The 17,257-nt window shown below is 35.5% G+C and overlaps 1 protein-coding gene across 6 annotated transcripts in view; it reads right to left on the bottom strand.

Moving 5' to 3' along the window:
• Nucleotides 1-2,112: 2,112 nt before the first annotated feature.
• Nucleotides 2,113-17,257, bottom strand: part of LOC136839669 (adenosylhomocysteinase-like 1) — a 296,235-nt gene continuing 281,090 nt past the window's right edge. For all 6 annotated transcript variants that reach the window (XM_067106005.1, XM_067106003.1, XM_067106004.1 and 3 more), the window contains 10 exons: nt 13,161-13,261; nt 12,038-12,140; nt 10,995-11,162; nt 10,479-10,629; nt 10,153-10,305; nt 9,564-9,729; nt 8,803-8,970; nt 8,016-8,094; nt 7,675-7,795; nt 2,113-7,110 (listed from right to left, as the gene is read on the bottom strand). In XM_067106005.1, coding sequence (XP_066962106.1) covers nt 7,104-7,110; nt 7,675-7,795; nt 8,016-8,094; nt 8,803-8,970; nt 9,564-9,729; nt 10,153-10,305; nt 10,479-10,629; nt 10,995-11,162; nt 12,038-12,140; nt 13,161-13,261 — 1,217 coding nt within the window. In that variant the 3' untranslated portion in view covers nt 2,113-7,103. The remainder of the gene's footprint in view (nt 7,111-7,674; nt 7,796-8,015; nt 8,095-8,802; nt 8,971-9,563; nt 9,730-10,152; nt 10,306-10,478; nt 10,630-10,994; nt 11,163-12,037; nt 12,141-13,160; nt 13,262-17,257) is intronic.

The raw sequence follows: 17,257 nt of genomic DNA, 5'->3' as shown, positions 1-17,257 counted from the left end.
AAACTTAACCCCTTTAATGCTAGGAAAAAGGGACATGAGTCAATGAGCTATAATCCGAAACATTTTGAAACAAAGACAACCATTCAAGTAATATTTGGTAAAATTTTCAGTTTAATTTTTTTTAGGGAAAATCTACCTTGATTTTTTTAATTACAGTTATGCATATGTATATTTACCCTTGGGATTGAAAAACCTGTTTTTAGAACACGTCTCTTAAACAGTAAATTGCAAATGACTTGTTAATTTGGAGGGGAATTCCAGACATTCCAAAATGAGCCCTGTTTTGTAATAATTTGTAGCGAGTGTGTCGCGGAGTATAATCTTTTCTGGAGAAAAATAAAAACGTCCAGTTCACGAGATGAAAACTATGGAAGAGAAGCAAAAACCCAACTTGAAAACACTCATTAGGTGACCTTCCCAAGGTGATCGAAGTTTGGGAGTAACCATGCAAAACCCAGTTAGAATTATTTATGAACTGAACATATTTTGATGTAATTCTGGTGTATTATGCCAAGAAAGGTATATTTTGTAACTAATGAATGTATTTTGATGTTACTCGGGTGCAATTATATGTATACATTGTATACATAATGCATGAGTGTGTACAGTAACAAGAACTTTTGCTATATATATACACTGAGGAAACCTGATTTCATGCACGTATTTGAAGTTTATAAATGGTCCATATACATATTAATGAATTATCTACTATGTTTTTGGAGAACCCGGTATATTTTTAAATCCTACTTCAGTAGATCATATACTTTACGTCAGCGTGACTAATTCACCCAGGTGCATCTTAGCGAGATATTACAATAAACCTTCAGTTGTAAATACTGTGTCTGCTTCCTTTTTAGGTTCATCATAATATCATGGCTAAGACATTACTCAACAGCATTTCGTCACCTAAGCTATAGTTCAGCTTTGTTTTGCTGTCTTATTTAATTTGGAGTTAAAAAACTGGTAGCCTACTCTGTGCTAACGTTTTTCAGCAGGCCAGGCACTTGGTAGCAACTATAAAAATGCAGATTAAGGTGACATAACTCATCCTTATCTGGTGATACAAGGAGCGTTTGTAATAGACCCTCCTTCCTCTGCCACTAATCATAACCATTCAATATTTGCTGTATCCTCTTTCTATTGATACAATATAATGGCAATTCCCCTAATGATTAAATTTTTGAGATTTGACAAAGGGCAAGGTCACAGATTTTGTTTGTCTGAAATGCACTCTAGCTGGTTGCATAAGTGGAATTTTATTCCTAATTATCCATAGCACTCACCTAATCTACCACCTTTTAAAAACAATGTTTACTTATTTCCACCAACACTTGTTTCTCTCTTTAACTGCTTCAATTCTTAAACGTAGGAGATTTCAATATACACAAAACTAAAAGGCTGAGTGACCTATGGGTAATCGTTAAGTACTTTACTATTCTTCCTCTTGGACATGTGTGCTGGCTCAGTCCGTCTGAAAATAAGGCGACTGTTGTTCATTCGAACAGCCATTTTGTTACTTCAACAAGTACTCAAATATACTTGACTCACTTTGGAATTATCCTCCAATTCAAAGTTGCATCTACTCTTCTTCATTCCAATTTACTTTTCTCAAGACATGGACAGATTAGGGCATTTGGTAACCTATCCCACTGGCATTTTCATCACAAAAAATGCATGATTTTTCCTGAAAAGCTCAAATACTTTGACATTACAGCTTTGGGGGCAACATGTCCTGCCAGCATCACAATGGCAGTTGCTAGCCTTTCCAAGTTTCTGTAGGATACTTAGTCATCATTAGACTTGCATGATGGGCGACTTGTCTCTGAAATGAAGCACAGACATACCTTCACCAATTGATTCAAGTGATTATTGTTCAATAACATCTGTTACATAATTATTACTCACCGTAAATCTTAGAGCAATTAGCTCCGCTTTTCCCAGATTAAAAAAATTAATTTTATCAGTTTTCAAACTCCACTAAGTCAGCCAACAGAAGTTCACTTTTGTTTAAAAGCTCCTTGACCTAATAGGTCTACTTTGTAGTCAGGTATGGCTGTTAATGGGGCAGAACATCTTAGAAACTATTAGCCGTCAAGGAGAATAAAAGACCAATTCTACAAACTAATATATTCTTATAACCCTTACCAACAATATTGTTTAGAACACAGAATAGGTTAGTATGAACATGCTGCTATTTCCAAGTTTCACTTAACTTAAAAAATTCTTTTTACCAAGGCTTCACTTTTGCAATCAAAATTGCCTTTGTAATAATCGCTAAAAAATGCATGTGGGTGAGAGAAGCACAAGACAAGTTCTGAACGAACATGACTCTTAAAATGAAACAATCTATTGCCTACCGATAATGAGTAATGGCACTTTTAAATGGTTGACCTCCAAGAATAAAAAAAAAAAAGAAAGAGATGATGAAGCAACAATGAAGGCAATGAATAAGTCCTATAACCTAATATATCATTGTATTTTGGTGTTAAAATGAATGGTTCTTACACATCCACTGCTACACAACTTTTTTTCTGAAAAGGAAAAAAACTGCTAGTAGAAATAAAATGTAAGCACCAATGAGATCCAACAAACTTGTCACTGTAAATTTTATGGAATGTCAAATATAAGATAAGCTCACCCACTGTGCAACCATCTTTTGAAGCACATCATTAAAACTAAGTTTATTTGACCTTATTGCTATATCCTACATTAATATCTCAAACCACGTCGCTCTGCTTAGCCCTTTGGCCAGAAATTACGTTTCTTGATGCACAATCTAATGTCTTCTCACTTTAAGATTTCGAAGCCTGTTCTTGCTTAGTCTGAAGCAAAATGTAAGTGGAGCTGTTTACACTGAGACATTGCTTGCTAGAAATGTCAGTTATAAAAAGTAAGGTTCATGTTTTAGTATAATGACTGTATTCAACTTCGAAATGCTAATTCAGATCTAATAAGTATTATACAGTGTCAACTAAAATGGAAAATTATAGGCCTAGAGTAAAATTTAAGATGAAGAATTAAGTAAAGAGAAGTTACCCAATTATTTGCATACACCCAAAGAACTTTCCATTGTAATGGTATTCCTTTTCTTCTTCTGTGTCCATGTAACGACCAATCAAGAAAGCAATGACTAACCCAAGGGTTAAATGTAGAGTGACGAAATCCTGCTGGCAAACTAGCTATTTGATTCCTATATTTGTATTTTATATTGACAGTGCTATGTAATGAGTTCACTTCGTGCTGAAATATTTGCAATCATGTCCATGAAATACCTTGCGCTTCCTCTTAGTAATGGTGAAAAGTATGGTGTGATATAATAGGAAATCAAACCCCATGAAGTTTTTCCTGTTTAAGACTATGATGGAAGTTTTATCACAAAACATAGCCACCTGAATAGTTGCATCTGACCTAATTTTTTCAAGATTAAAACAAAATCATTTTCTGTACACAACTATGAACCACAAACTAGATTCAGTTGATGATTTAAGTCAGCATTTATCATCCGTAAACCAGAAAATCAAAAAGGTAGCAAAGATCAGATGCTTTTAATCATGGCACAAAGACTTTCAGAGTTAGAATACAAATAACAAAATGGCTAGAAGGCAATACCTCTCATGTCCCGATAAACAATGTACGCTTGAGATGGAGTTTACATACTGGCTGCAATTATGCTGTTACGCCGGACAAAATGTAAACCCAATTATATATAAACTGGTAACACATTGCAGAATGATGAAAGTAAAAGTTCTATCAGGCATTCCCTAATTCTATGACCTTATACTGTAAAATGACAAAACTCTCTGAGTTATGATAAAAAAATATTCTGAGATAATGATCAACATGGTGCTGGCATCAATGGCACGGAATAATTTGTGTAATGAATTCGTGATTGATTTAAAAGTGACCACTAGGCCAATCCGTATCACTCAGTGGAACCACAGTAGAGCCATTCAGGGTTGACATCGAATACCTTCTCCTGCTTTCAACATAGAAAAAGAGACTACCATTAAGGGGTGACATCAAATGGCAACTCTTAGTTCTGACATAAACAGATAGAAAGTGAGGAAAAAATGAAAGCTTCGAAAGCTCCACTACAATTACTGCGTCGTTCACTAAACGTTCTTGCCTCTATATGCTTTCACTCTGAAGTGAGCTCTCAAATTACAAGCCTATTAATGTACTATGTATACTTCATTACTTGAAAATATATTTATTTTAATATAAAGACTTCTCTTTTATCCAGTAAGCAACTCAAGACATCCCTGGGAAAACTAAAGAAACCTTTGCAAGATCTTGTATAATGAAACGGCCAAAATAAAACAATCAGACATTTCACAGCAACAGAGAAAGAAAAACTACAAATGTAGTGTTTACTTCACTTTTTATACCTGCTTCTTGACACTGAGAAAAACAGCATTATAAACAATCAGCAAATGAATTTTTGGTGGTTCAGGTACCTTTAGTTTTCCGCAAACCCAGCTTTTACTGTACAATAGAGATAGTTAGTTACAAAAAGGTGCATTATCATACAAAAATTTTCAAGACTTGTATAGTACGTCTCAACCAATACTGATGAAGTTTTGTTTTTTTAAATACACATTCTGCTGATACAGCCATGATGACAAACCCTTTCCCTTTGCGCCTCATTCAAGAGATGTCAACTTAGTGCCATCATTTACGTTAGATCGTCTGGATGACTCTATGCCTCATTGATGTGCTTGTCATTCAACAATGCACTTCAGTAAATAATTACCAGAACAAGCATAGCAGCCTTTGGTTTCCTGTTTATAAGAATGTTTGTAACTGAAATGAATAGGCCCTGTTTAACCAAAGGTTTGCAATGCATCCCTGACAACACAAGCAATGAGGCATACTCACTTTCGATTTTGCTAAAATGATGCCACTTATGATTGTCTTGACAGCACCGACCGAGAGAGACAGTGGATGATGAGCTAGTGATGGTTGCGCATTTAACAGTATAGTTATAATGGCAGCGCATATAACAGTAGTCATAACAACAACAATAATGTTAAGGTCCTTGCTCTGATGTATTATGTAATAAAGGCATAAGTATTCCATGTACATTGGCAAGAGCCAGTCAATATCGCTAGACACCCAACTTTAAAACTCAGTACTGTATATTCTTTGTATTACATAATGCTTCAAAACTAGACCTTGGATGAGCAACACGATTAATTTGCTGTATGTCACATGGAAGCAAAACATGTCACCACCTTCCTCCATCTTGGAACGTGTTAAATTCAACACAATATACATACACACACTATCTTTCTCAGTGACATCTGATTCTTAGGGGTCCTTTTGACATCAGTGGATTGTACACATTTATCTCGGTAACACCTAATTTTTTAAAAACAGATTGTGTCAGTAAACTGGACCAGTACTTCTGCATCTGATGCTTATCAACAAATATTGTCCTTTACATTAGTTACATGTACATGGTGACATTACTGTAATTTACATATGCTACACAATATACAATGTGGTTAATTCCCAAAAATTACTAGTAGTTTATATCAGGGATGACTAATATTCACTCAATTGCATAAAATTCCAAATGACAACAGGCTAATATAGATTGGGCAACAACAGTAGGAAAGATTTTTTATCCGTAAGCAAAATTTCTTCTAAGAAACAAAAGCCTGTTGCTCAAGCTGCTTCATCTTCGCCTCAGTGAGCACCTGGCACTGTACACTAGAACTATCACAGACAAAAGACACACATCCTATCAACAAACATGGCCTATTCATGTTACATTATCTTCAATATTTGGCTAGCTTAGCTTCACAGACTGCTAATGAAAGTAGTAATTAGAAACAAATGAATGTTTGGCTAACTATCTCAGGCTATTTAGGCTATGTACATTACTTTCCAAGTACAGAACAGTATCGTCAAAACGTGTCTTACTGGTGTACTTTCAGGAAAATATCTGGCCCAAATACTGTGATATTGTTTAAATTATCCTGAAGAAAACTGCCTGCCTTCAAGCCCTTTTTAAACGTCGCTTTGAATAAGTTCCAACAAACCAAGTCCCATAAAAAATTTGTAAAGAATCCATACACCAAATGATTGACCATCAAGTTATACAAATCATCTGAATACCAATTAGCAAAACTCAAAGTACAATAAAAGACTTTTCATGAGTTTTACCCTCTATCAAGACATCAAAATACAACCAGCCCAATCATTGAGTGTCCCCTACGTTTCACTATACACAGGTTAATTTGTATACATCTGAGTAAATATTTTCCTGAATGTGAAATTAACAAGAAAATGTAAATCACTAGTGTTTATTTACACGTGGATGTAGATTTATGTGACAATAAATATAATAACCAACCTATAAATAGGTACCTTGGGCAGTGCTCTACAAACTGAGCTACAAGTCTCTCAATGATTAACAGGACTCTAAACTCTTACCTACACATCTGTATAAACTAACTGGAAGTGCAATGGGCTGTATTAGGTACCCATACAATCGACTTCCTTATACAAATCAGCCAAAGCATGTGCTTGATTCTCTCTCAATCTTTAAATAACGATTAACGCACATGATTCAAACTGGCCAAAAGACTTGACCCACTACATTCATTTGTCTTATGATAAATCAGTATCACACAGCCAAAAAATTCAATGACGTTACGGTACCGCGATAAATACATGACAGCAGTTAACGCATCCTAATTTTAAGAAATGTATCTGATAAGTGGCCTCAGTAAATATACACTGTACTTTCTTCAAATGTACATAAGACTAAATATAAATATATCAGTATCACCAATGTTAATCCTTTTCCGCAGATGCAGACATTAAACGAAGTAAACCTCCAACCTTACACTGATTCCTATTAACCCTAAATACCAAAGGAAATTATGACAACTTTTGATCATTAAGATATGGACAAGTTTCAATTAATCCAGTACAAGGTCACTAAATTATCATATAGTATTATCAGTGCCTTACATTACATCTTCATAACAAGGCAATGAAACACGACAGTTTAAAAAATATCCTAACAATGAATGATAATATATATAAAATAACCTTTTTTTTCTCTCTCTCTGCAACCACTGATATCCACACTAATATCTGAAAACAGAAAACAGAAAAAACATTAGTCTTCGTTGGCAGAACTTTAAATTTACAATTACAAATATAACTTGATGTGAAAAATAAAACCTTTAAAACTTGCAAGCCACTGGAGTTTGGCAATGCATGAATTTAAATTCCTTATGAAAAAATACAATAACTTTTGACATAACTATTTTCTAAACATATTTAGTGCATCAAAGAGAACATGTTCATTAAACATGAAAAAAGCCCACAAAATTTTACACTTGTTTTAATTTTTTAATTTACATTCTATATTTGTGCTTCCTTTGTTTTCTTGTCCTATTGAACACTGTGCAGTACTGAATACAGAACTTAACTGTAATTTACTTAAAAGTTATCCAATGAACTAACAATTATACTCTTTCATGCACAAAACAGAAGAGTTACAAAAGAGTGTCCCTAATTGTGCCCTCTTGGGTTACTGCTATATTTCATGTCACCACTCCCTTAAAAATACTGGGTGTATACTTTTACTCAGATCACCAAAACAATTGTTTCTACACACAGAGCAAGAACGAAAAACTTTCCACATTACAGTACCTGTAATAATTTGGTTTGAAAGGACCAGCTTTATTCAAGCCCATGTACTTGGCTTGCTCATCAGTCAACTCTGTGAGGTGTGCATCGAAAGTGGGAAGGTGAAGACTGGCAACATACTCATCTGAAAAATAAAGTAAATGAGATTGCAATACTGTACAAGGTACAGAGTATCTGAAACTAACAATTTATTATTAATACAGTAACAAAAGCATCAGGGATGAAAAGCACTGCTCCAACAATACCTTTGAATAATTCTATGTCTTTAAACTTCCAAAAAGGACATTCAATATCTTTCAAAATAGTGTACATGAGTAAGATTTACATGAACTAACGGCACTTACCCATCTTTTTTGGTAACAGATACACATCAGACTTGTACCGCCCAGCTGGTGCATTGAACAATTCAATCAATGCTAGAGCCTGGAAGGATAAATGTTGTTCATTAGGAATGTAATTCCAAATGAGGACTGAGAATCAAAATATGGACACTTTCGCGTATGTATTACTTGCAAATTTTTGTGAGAGCTTCTAGACCACACACAAATACTTGTCTAATCTACCATATAAATATGTAAATGATAAATTCCTTTAAAACTGTAAGGTTAGCTTATTTCACCAACATCTGCATTTTAGGATGTTGATTCCAGCACATTATAAATTTGGCTTTTATACTACAGTCAACAGGAATGTGTGTTAAATACAACTAAAATATGTGATGTCGTTTAATTAACAATACCAATACATAATCAAAAATCATTTTGAAAAACACCACAGCCTCCTGTTCTTGATATTCTCAAAGAAAATTGTTTTAAACCATAATATCCCTACACTGATCTCCTTCTGATGACATTATCATTTTCCATCCGTCATCCTTTGCCTACAATCAAATACAAATAAAACTGCAACCTACTTCCCTTATATTAAATTTTACTTTACTATTTCCTTATAACTGTCAAAAATATTTGGTAATGTTACTCCTAACAGTGAGATATCAGAATATTGGTCTGTAATTTGAAAGCAGCTGCTCAAATCTGTCAGGAGAAAGAAATCCTGGAATGCATATACATAATTAAAAGAAGACAACAAAACCAAAGCTTAGTGACTAACAACCTATCTGTATTTTCTCACCTGAGTACATGATGTAATGGACACTACAAATGATGGCACAGATGAACAGGAAAGATTTACAAGACGTCCCTCAGCCAGCAGGATGATCCTCTTGCCATCGGGCCACAGAATGTGATCAACTTGAGAACGAACTTTCTCCCAGGTCAAGTCTGGGGTCCTTAAGGAATTCTGAGATTGAACAAAAATATGACCAGCTTTAGAATTTCATATTTCAAAGAAGAGTACATCAGTTCTTAAATACTTACTCATGATTATTCATGAACAAAAGACGGTGATATCATTAAAAAAAAAAGGTAGATATTTCATATCTGACTTAAAAATCAAATAAATATAGAGAGAACATATAATTAAAAAATGGTAGATATTTCATATCCAACTTTAAAATCAAATAAAGAATATAGAGAGAACATATAATTATTCTATCTTATAGTTGCTCATGAATATTCATGAACAAAGTACATTACTGTAATATCATTAATAAAAGGTAGATGTACAGTGTATACCAAATATATTGCTTTAAAATCAATTAAGAAATATAAAGGGGACATCATACTACACTGTACCGATGAGCAGAATTTCTAGTGTACATGAAACAAAACAATGGATTAAGATCAATGATTCTTTTCAACTCTAAAAAAAATTCTGGCCTATTTTACAACATTGTTAAAAAAACCAAGTTGTGGAACACAATCCACACCTGTAGTGCAAACAAAAATACATGCACACACCAAAAATGTGAAAAAACTATTGTAGATACTCACCACATCAATTTCTGTATTGGAATGACCCATGTTACAGACAATAGCCCCATTCTTCATTTTGTCCATGTGTTCTCGTGAGACGACATTCTTGTTTCCTGTGGCTGTCACGAGAATGTCTACTTGCCTTATGACTTCTGAAAGCTTCACAACACGGAAACCATCCATACTGTGGACAAAAATAAATAATTTTACAAACTGACAGAATTAACTAGTTACTCATTAGCTATCAAACGGACTTAGATACGTAAATTACATTTCTTTACTGACTTCATACTTCTAGTTGATGCAATAAGCTGTCTTTGAACAACATTTTCCTGGAATCAAATTAACTGTTGGCAATATATACGTTCCAAACAATGCTGTTAGCCCACCCTGGCAACAATGGTAAGACATATGTACAGTTAGCAAAGCATGATTACTTTAGGTTAACTACCAGTATTAACAATAATACTGAGTTATTTTCTTATTTTCCAGATAAACAGGAAACTGCAAAATATTAGTTCAAGCAATAATTATCAAGTACTGTGGCTTCAAGTATTGTAGCTTCACCAGACCAAAGAGTTCAAGAAGCAATATAAAATAAACTCACCATCCCTGAAGAGCACAAACAGGATCGATTTCAGTGACGTACACTGTGCATCCCAAGCCCTTGAGAGCCTGGCAACAGCCTTTTCCTACTTCACCGTAACCGCAAACTACTACCTGCTTGCCACCAAACATGACGTCAGTGGCACGTTTTAAGCTGCAAAAACAAATATGCATTTTTTAAACTGTAACAAACAGGCTTTGCAAGTTCAGAAGTTACTGTTCACCAGCAGGTACTGCATTTGCAAAACTCCAATAAAATTGTTACCACTAGCACAGAAAATTGACATACTTCATTAATGACAGAATATTTTAAGGAAGGCTACTTGCCTGTCAATGATTGATTCCCTGCACGAGTAAAGATTATCAAACATGGTCTTTGTCACTGAATCATTGACATTCATAGCAGGAACAGTCAGTTTTCCAGCCTTACTGAGTTGGTAAAGACGGTGGACACCTGTGACACTTTCTTCACAAATACCTGTTGAGAAGACATAAAATACCTCTCGTCATAAAGGGAATGGAAAATTCGGTCTTGCTCTTGACACCAATTGCAAAACTATCAGTGCAATTACACTGGAACACTGAATATGGAGTTAAAAGCTCCAAAAATCCCTAAATCCTATACATGTACATGATGTTAGGAACAACAATTACAGCCTGACCCATAAAAAACTGTATTCTCCGAGCAATTAAAGGGATAATAATAATAATAATAAAAATAATAAATATAACAATTATTAAGGGACTTTGTTACTTATTAGCAAGACTAGACACCCCAAAACTCTCTGTTAAGGGTCACTTATCACGAAGACCAGAAACCCCAAAACTGTCTGTGAAGCTGACCTTTGATCATCTTGAACATGGCAGGATACTTTTTCAACATGAGGTGGGTGGCATCCCCTCCGTCATCCAGAATCATGTTTGGCTGCCAGTTCTCAGTGTTGATGCATTTGTCGATACACCACCAGAAGTCTTCCTCGCTCTCCCCACGCCAGGCGAACACGGGGTGGCCTGAAATTAGGAGTTGTTGATAAATCAACTTTTCAAAGCAGGCAAATATCACAGTCAGCTACTGGACTTACGAGAAGTGAAACAGAATTTTACGACAATTTAAACATATGAACACCGTGAACAAATGAGTTGTTGATAAATCTACTTTTTAAAGCAAAAATATACCACAGTAGGCTACTAGACTGGTGGGAAATGAAACAGAATCTTTGAGGATGTTAACATATAAAAATGAAGGGGAAAAATGACAAAAATAACACGAGGTGGCCTGAAATTTGGAGTCACTGATGAATCTACTTTTCAAAAAAGCTTCTTCATCCCAACCGCGTTTTCTGTACAGCGTATATTCAACGACAACGAAAATAGATCTATCTTTCGGTGGTGTCGGTATAATGCTGTATGAGCCGCGGCCCATGAAACTTTAACCGCGGTCCGGTGGTGGCCTATCTTATATCATCTTATATCATTGCCAGAAGCACATTTATGGCTAATTTTAACTTTAAATAAAATAAAAACTACTGAGGCTGGAGGGCTGTAGTTTGGTATGTTTGATGATTGGAGGGTGGATGATCAACATACCAATTTGCAGCCCTCTAGCCTCAGTAGTTTTTAAGATCTGTGAGCGGACAGAAAAAGTACGGACAGAATAAAGAGCGGACGGACAGACAAAGCCGGCACAATAATTTTCTTTTACAGAAAACTAAAAATGATAAAACTAAAATAAATTCTATTTTCTATACAAAAATTTAGTGTACTACAACATGACAAAGAAACAATAGTAATTCATATATCTGAATTCCTAATAATAATAATAATAATAATAATAATAATAATAATAATAATAATAATAATAATCACAATTAATATCAGGCACTTACCAGCCTCGGCCAAAGCAGCCGCCACCTCATTCTGAGTCGAGAAAATGTTGCAAGCAGCCCACCGGATGCTTGCTCCAAGCTCGACCAAGGTCTCAATCAGCACCTAAAGAGGGATTATCTCTCGTCAGCTGTGATCGCACTGCATGCAAGAAGCTTTGCAGTAATATAAACTGCCTAAATGTTTCCTACAACTTCTTGAAATAAGACAGTTCCGTTTTAACAAACTGAATGACTGAATTTATGCTAACGGTACTGCATAGGAGCCTCTGGAAATATATTTTTTTGGAAGTGTCGACAGTAAACAGGACTTAAATAAAAAGTCTTAAATGCCAAGAATTGCTGTCTTAAACATACATAAACATTAAAAGTTAAGTTAAAGTCCCCTTGGGCCTCTGTAGGCTCATAGGGCTGGCGCTGATCTCCTGTTTCTGGTAGGCATAAATAAAAAAAGTCTCTTCAACTTCTGTAAATAATCAGTTATTTTTTTAATTTGTAGATTGTAAACAGGAAAAAATGTCTGTTAATTACAATAAACAATGAGTGGGAAACTTGTAGACTAAACAGGACTAAGAACAAAAAACAGCTTTAAATGCAAACAACTGATGTGCTTTGGACATACATAAACAGTCTCTCATCTTCCATAAACGATGACGGCTGAGTGTGTGTGTGTGTGTGTGTGTGTGTGTGTGTGTGTGTGTGTGTGTGTGTGTGTGTGTGTGTGTGTGTGTGTGTGAAGCCCTTTAAAAAAAAGCACAGGAATAACAGGAACCCTGAAATATCGTTACGAAGAAAAATGACTGAAACTGATTACCGTAATTCCACGGTAATTATCAGACTCGAGTTTCTGACCTTTGAAATTCTTGGTTATACACAAGAGTTCACCGGTCGAAAAATAAAGTTAATAATTAATAAGCGTATCACAGTCCAATTTACAACTCTTTTTTTTTTTTTAAATATAATACGAGTTACCTATGAAAAATTATACTAAATTTGTTGTGTGAGAATACTGGTATTTGAACTGTTGATAACAGGCTCAGGTGAAATGTCAAACACACAAGTAATGTAAATTTGTGTGTGTGTGGGTGTGTATACACGTGTATGTATGTATAACTGCAATACTTACAGCTGTCTGAGCATTGATGTGAGTGCAGACTACTATCTTGGCGCCCTTGAGAGGCTTATCATCCATAGCTCGCTTTCGCAAGGCCATGATGCCTGGCATTTCTGGAAAGAAGAAGAATTTAGTTAAAACTCCATTTCATCGGGATAAATTAAAATTTACATAAACGAGTCTTTATTAATCCACGGAGACATGTTTTCGCGTCAATCTGAACGCCAAAATATAGAAGATTTCGAGTTATAAGATAGTTTAATGTTCGCGTGAAACCGACCTGTTTTAAATCGTAGATCTGCCTACTGGCCCTACTTATCGTTTGTGTACATTATAAATTCTCCCATAAAGTTTTGAAACCATCTGCACAGTCAACCGCTTTTCTAAAATTATAAAGTATGATATTTTGAATATGAATGGTAAGAAATATAATGAATAATACAGTTAAGGATAATTAAGAGAGAATACAAAAAAAAAAAAAAACCGTTACACCACCGATATTTAAAAATCATCGTACGCCTCACTTTCTCTAAGAACGGTGCTGCAGAGGGGGAGGAGGAGAGAATACCTATATAAAATACCTGTAGAATGCTTCCGTGAAAATTACCTCCTCGAGGTCATACCTACACCATCAGGACATTATTTATAACGGTTAACGAAAGCAATGAAGTCTGATCTCACTTTGGCAGCGGATACAAACACACAAATCAAGTTAGACCTATATATGTATCGGGGTTGCTGAAATAACCAGTGGCAAACATGCCGTGCCTTAGGCGGAAAGATACCCAAGAAAATGCCCTCATCTGCCCTGGTGTAATTCTACCCACGCCTGGTCAATTGTATAAGTAGGTGCACCATAAGGATGAATGAAACACTGGGTATATGGATCCTGACCGGTTTTATCTCTAGTTTGATAAAGCATCTTCGTCCGCTGGTATATTTATCAGAGAGAGAGAGAGAGAGAGAGAGAGAGAGAGAGAGAGAGAGAGAGAGAGAGAGACTGGGAATTCTTTAATTCTTAGCCAAAGTAAGGCTTTCCTCTCTACATGGGTTGGCTTTGGCTTAAGAGAGAGAGAGAGAGAGAGAGAGAGAGAGAGAGTCCTAGACTACCCAATCCCTATAATATGATTCAGCCTGACTTCCCCTTCTCCTCCTTAATAACAGCAGGAGAGTGGAAGGATAACCGCCCCCCCCCGCCGGTAGTGGCAGAAGGAGATGGAGATATGGACACAAGGGACGCCTTCGACAGTACAAAATGAAAGTCAGGAAAAAAAGGCAATAAATGTGACACAGGGCATGACGTGGCATGTGGCAATATGTGCCAATCCTCATCGGAGCTGCCACAAACACTTAACACACACACAAACACAACCCAAGCGTAATAAAACACATCTAGATGACAAGTTTGATTAGGACCTTTTTTTTTTTTTTTTGGTTTTCCCAGGAATCTCGTCCTCTGCAGCAATATTAGACAACCAGCATCCTAAGTTCATTTATTCTCTCTCTCTCTCTCTCTCTCTCTCTCTCTCTCTCTCTGGCTTCGTCACAACTCTCTTCGTAGAAATTAATGGAGGACAAACAACAAAGTCGGTATTAAAAAACTCAGCGATTAATTGCGACGCCAGATAATTAGGTCACGAATTCCCTCTCTTTGATGTGTGGAGTTTTTTTTTTTTTTCGAATCAGGTCAAGTAATGTCGGAGTTTTGCGACCTATATGATTGAATTTGGGTCGAACTTTTTATTTTTTTTTTTTAATTTTCACGCGGTGCAGAATCTCTGATATCATTCGGAAATTTTTTTTTTATCTATATGATGAATTTGTCATGAAAAAGTTGTGGCAAATTGAGTTATAATAATTTTTGTCATGGTAAGATTGTGACAAATTAAGTTATAATAATTTTATCATAAAAAGATTGTGACAAACTGGGCTATAATAATTTTGTCATGAAATGATTGTGGCAGATCAGGTTATAATTTTGTCATGGAAAGATTGCGACAAATTAAATTATAATTTTGTCATGGAAAGATTGTGACAAGTCATGATAATTTTGCCATGAAAAGACTGTGACAAATTGGGTTATAATAATTTTGTCTTAAAAAGATTGTGACAAATTGGGTTCTTGAACGTCATCCGCAACGTTCTGATCTTTTTAATGATTTGTTATTCAAAGATTGTGGCAAACTGAGTTCGAAAAATGATGTTTTTGATCTTTATAACGAATTTGTCATGCAAAGATTGTGACAAAGTGGATTCGGAAAATGATGTGTTAAGTTTAATAATAATTTTGTCACCAGCAAAAATTACGACAAACTGGGTTACGAAAGTCGTGATCTTGATAATTTTGTCAAGAACAAAAATTGTGACAAATTAAGTTGTCAAATATCATTCGAGAAATGGTAATCTGATCTTTATAATAATAATAATTCGCCATGAACAGAAATTCCGACAAATTGGGTTCTCAAAGTTCTGATCTTTATAATAATGGTGTCATGATGGAAATAACTGTGACCTAATCAGAACACTGTTCAGAATAAGACCTGTAAAATCGTATAAGAGATGTCGTATGCCGATGAAAAAAAAAAAAAACTGTTTTTGTCATAATTAAAAAAATGCTCATTATTATGCAAATCGAAAAAGAACACGATAATATTTGTTCTAAAAATTTTTACATACACAAAACACTTCACCATAACACTTTCTAGGTGTAAAAATACGTGTTCTTGAAATTTTTACATACACAGAACACTTCACACTTCATCATGACACTTTTCTAAGTATAAAAATACGCGGTTCTAGAAATTCGAGCAAAATAGCAAACGAAATCCTAAGTCTTTTAGCAATGGCGTGACTAGCATACACTAGCGATTAGCTTGAAAGCCCATACGAAACACGCACCGACTTTTTGAGGACGTGCGCGCGTGCGTGCGCGTTCGTTTCTCTCTCTCTCTCTCTCTCTGGTGAATATGCATTTGAATTTGATAAATCAACCTCCCTAACCCAACCCCCCCTCTCTCTCTCTCTTTCTTTCTCTCACAAGTGAATATGCATCTGAATTGATAAAACACAATCCTCTCTCTCTCTCTCTCTCTCTCTCTCTCTCTCTCTCTCTCTCTCTCTCAATATGCATTGAATTAAATAAAACTCTCTCTCTCTCTACTCTCTCTCTCTCTCTCAAATGGACTAATAAGCCTTTGAGACATCCTAATCCTTGTAACTCAATATGCATTTGGATTTAATAAAACTCACTCACTCTCTCTCTCTCTCTCTCTCTCTCTCTCTCTCTCTCTCTCTCTCTCTGAAGCCACTCCCGCGTAGCAGCATCTCCTAGTTGGTATCATTTCATTACCGTATCATCCCTGAGAGGAAGAAGGACATATCAACCTGACATCCTACGCAAACAGATGAGAAGAGGTATCGTAGGACTCCAAGACAGGACTCCCGAGGCGAAGGATATGTTTTGGCCTTCCTGCAGGTCCTAATTAATAAATCCTGCACTGTTGCTGTGAGGAATCCGTTGCAGCGTGATTTATTAACCAATCAATCAATGGTTGGAGGGAGCTTCCAATTAGGCTATTAAGTGGCATGGGGAGGCGAGGTGGTCTTCGTTGCATTATGGGTAATGTCGGGGGGTCTTCGTTGAATTGCAAAATACCTTTCATCTTTCGTACGTTTCGGAGTTTTTACTGATTCCATGTTCATTTCTGTTTCACAATATTTAAAGCGGTGTTTATATAGCGGGATTCTGATTGAATGTCTTATTGGATGTGGGAATTCCAGGGTTCATGTGTTTGCATGGGTTAATTAATCTCTCTCTCTTTCTCTCTCTCTGAAGCCATCCCATCTAAAGGGGAAGTCCCTACTTTTGCCAAGAACGAAATCATTCTCTCTCTCTCCCTATAGTATATAGTATACACATTTTATTCATCCATTACACTGATTTTCATCATGTAAAATGTGTACAGTTATCTCGAAATTAATATATTTCCCCATGCAATAACTGCGTATGTATGTGTATGTATGTATGTATGTATTTATACCTTTCATCACTGACTAGAAATCACATAATTAACTTCTAAAACGAAGAATAACAAATTTCTTTCTACCAC

This window comes from Macrobrachium rosenbergii, chromosome 6 (genome assembly GCF_040412425.1).
Source record: "Macrobrachium rosenbergii isolate ZJJX-2024 chromosome 6, ASM4041242v1, whole genome shotgun sequence".
NCBI classification, from domain to species: domain Eukaryota; kingdom Metazoa; phylum Arthropoda; class Malacostraca; order Decapoda; family Palaemonidae; genus Macrobrachium; species Macrobrachium rosenbergii.
Note: the sequence above shows the minus strand (reverse complement) of the source record. Positions and strands in the feature narration are given on the sequence as shown.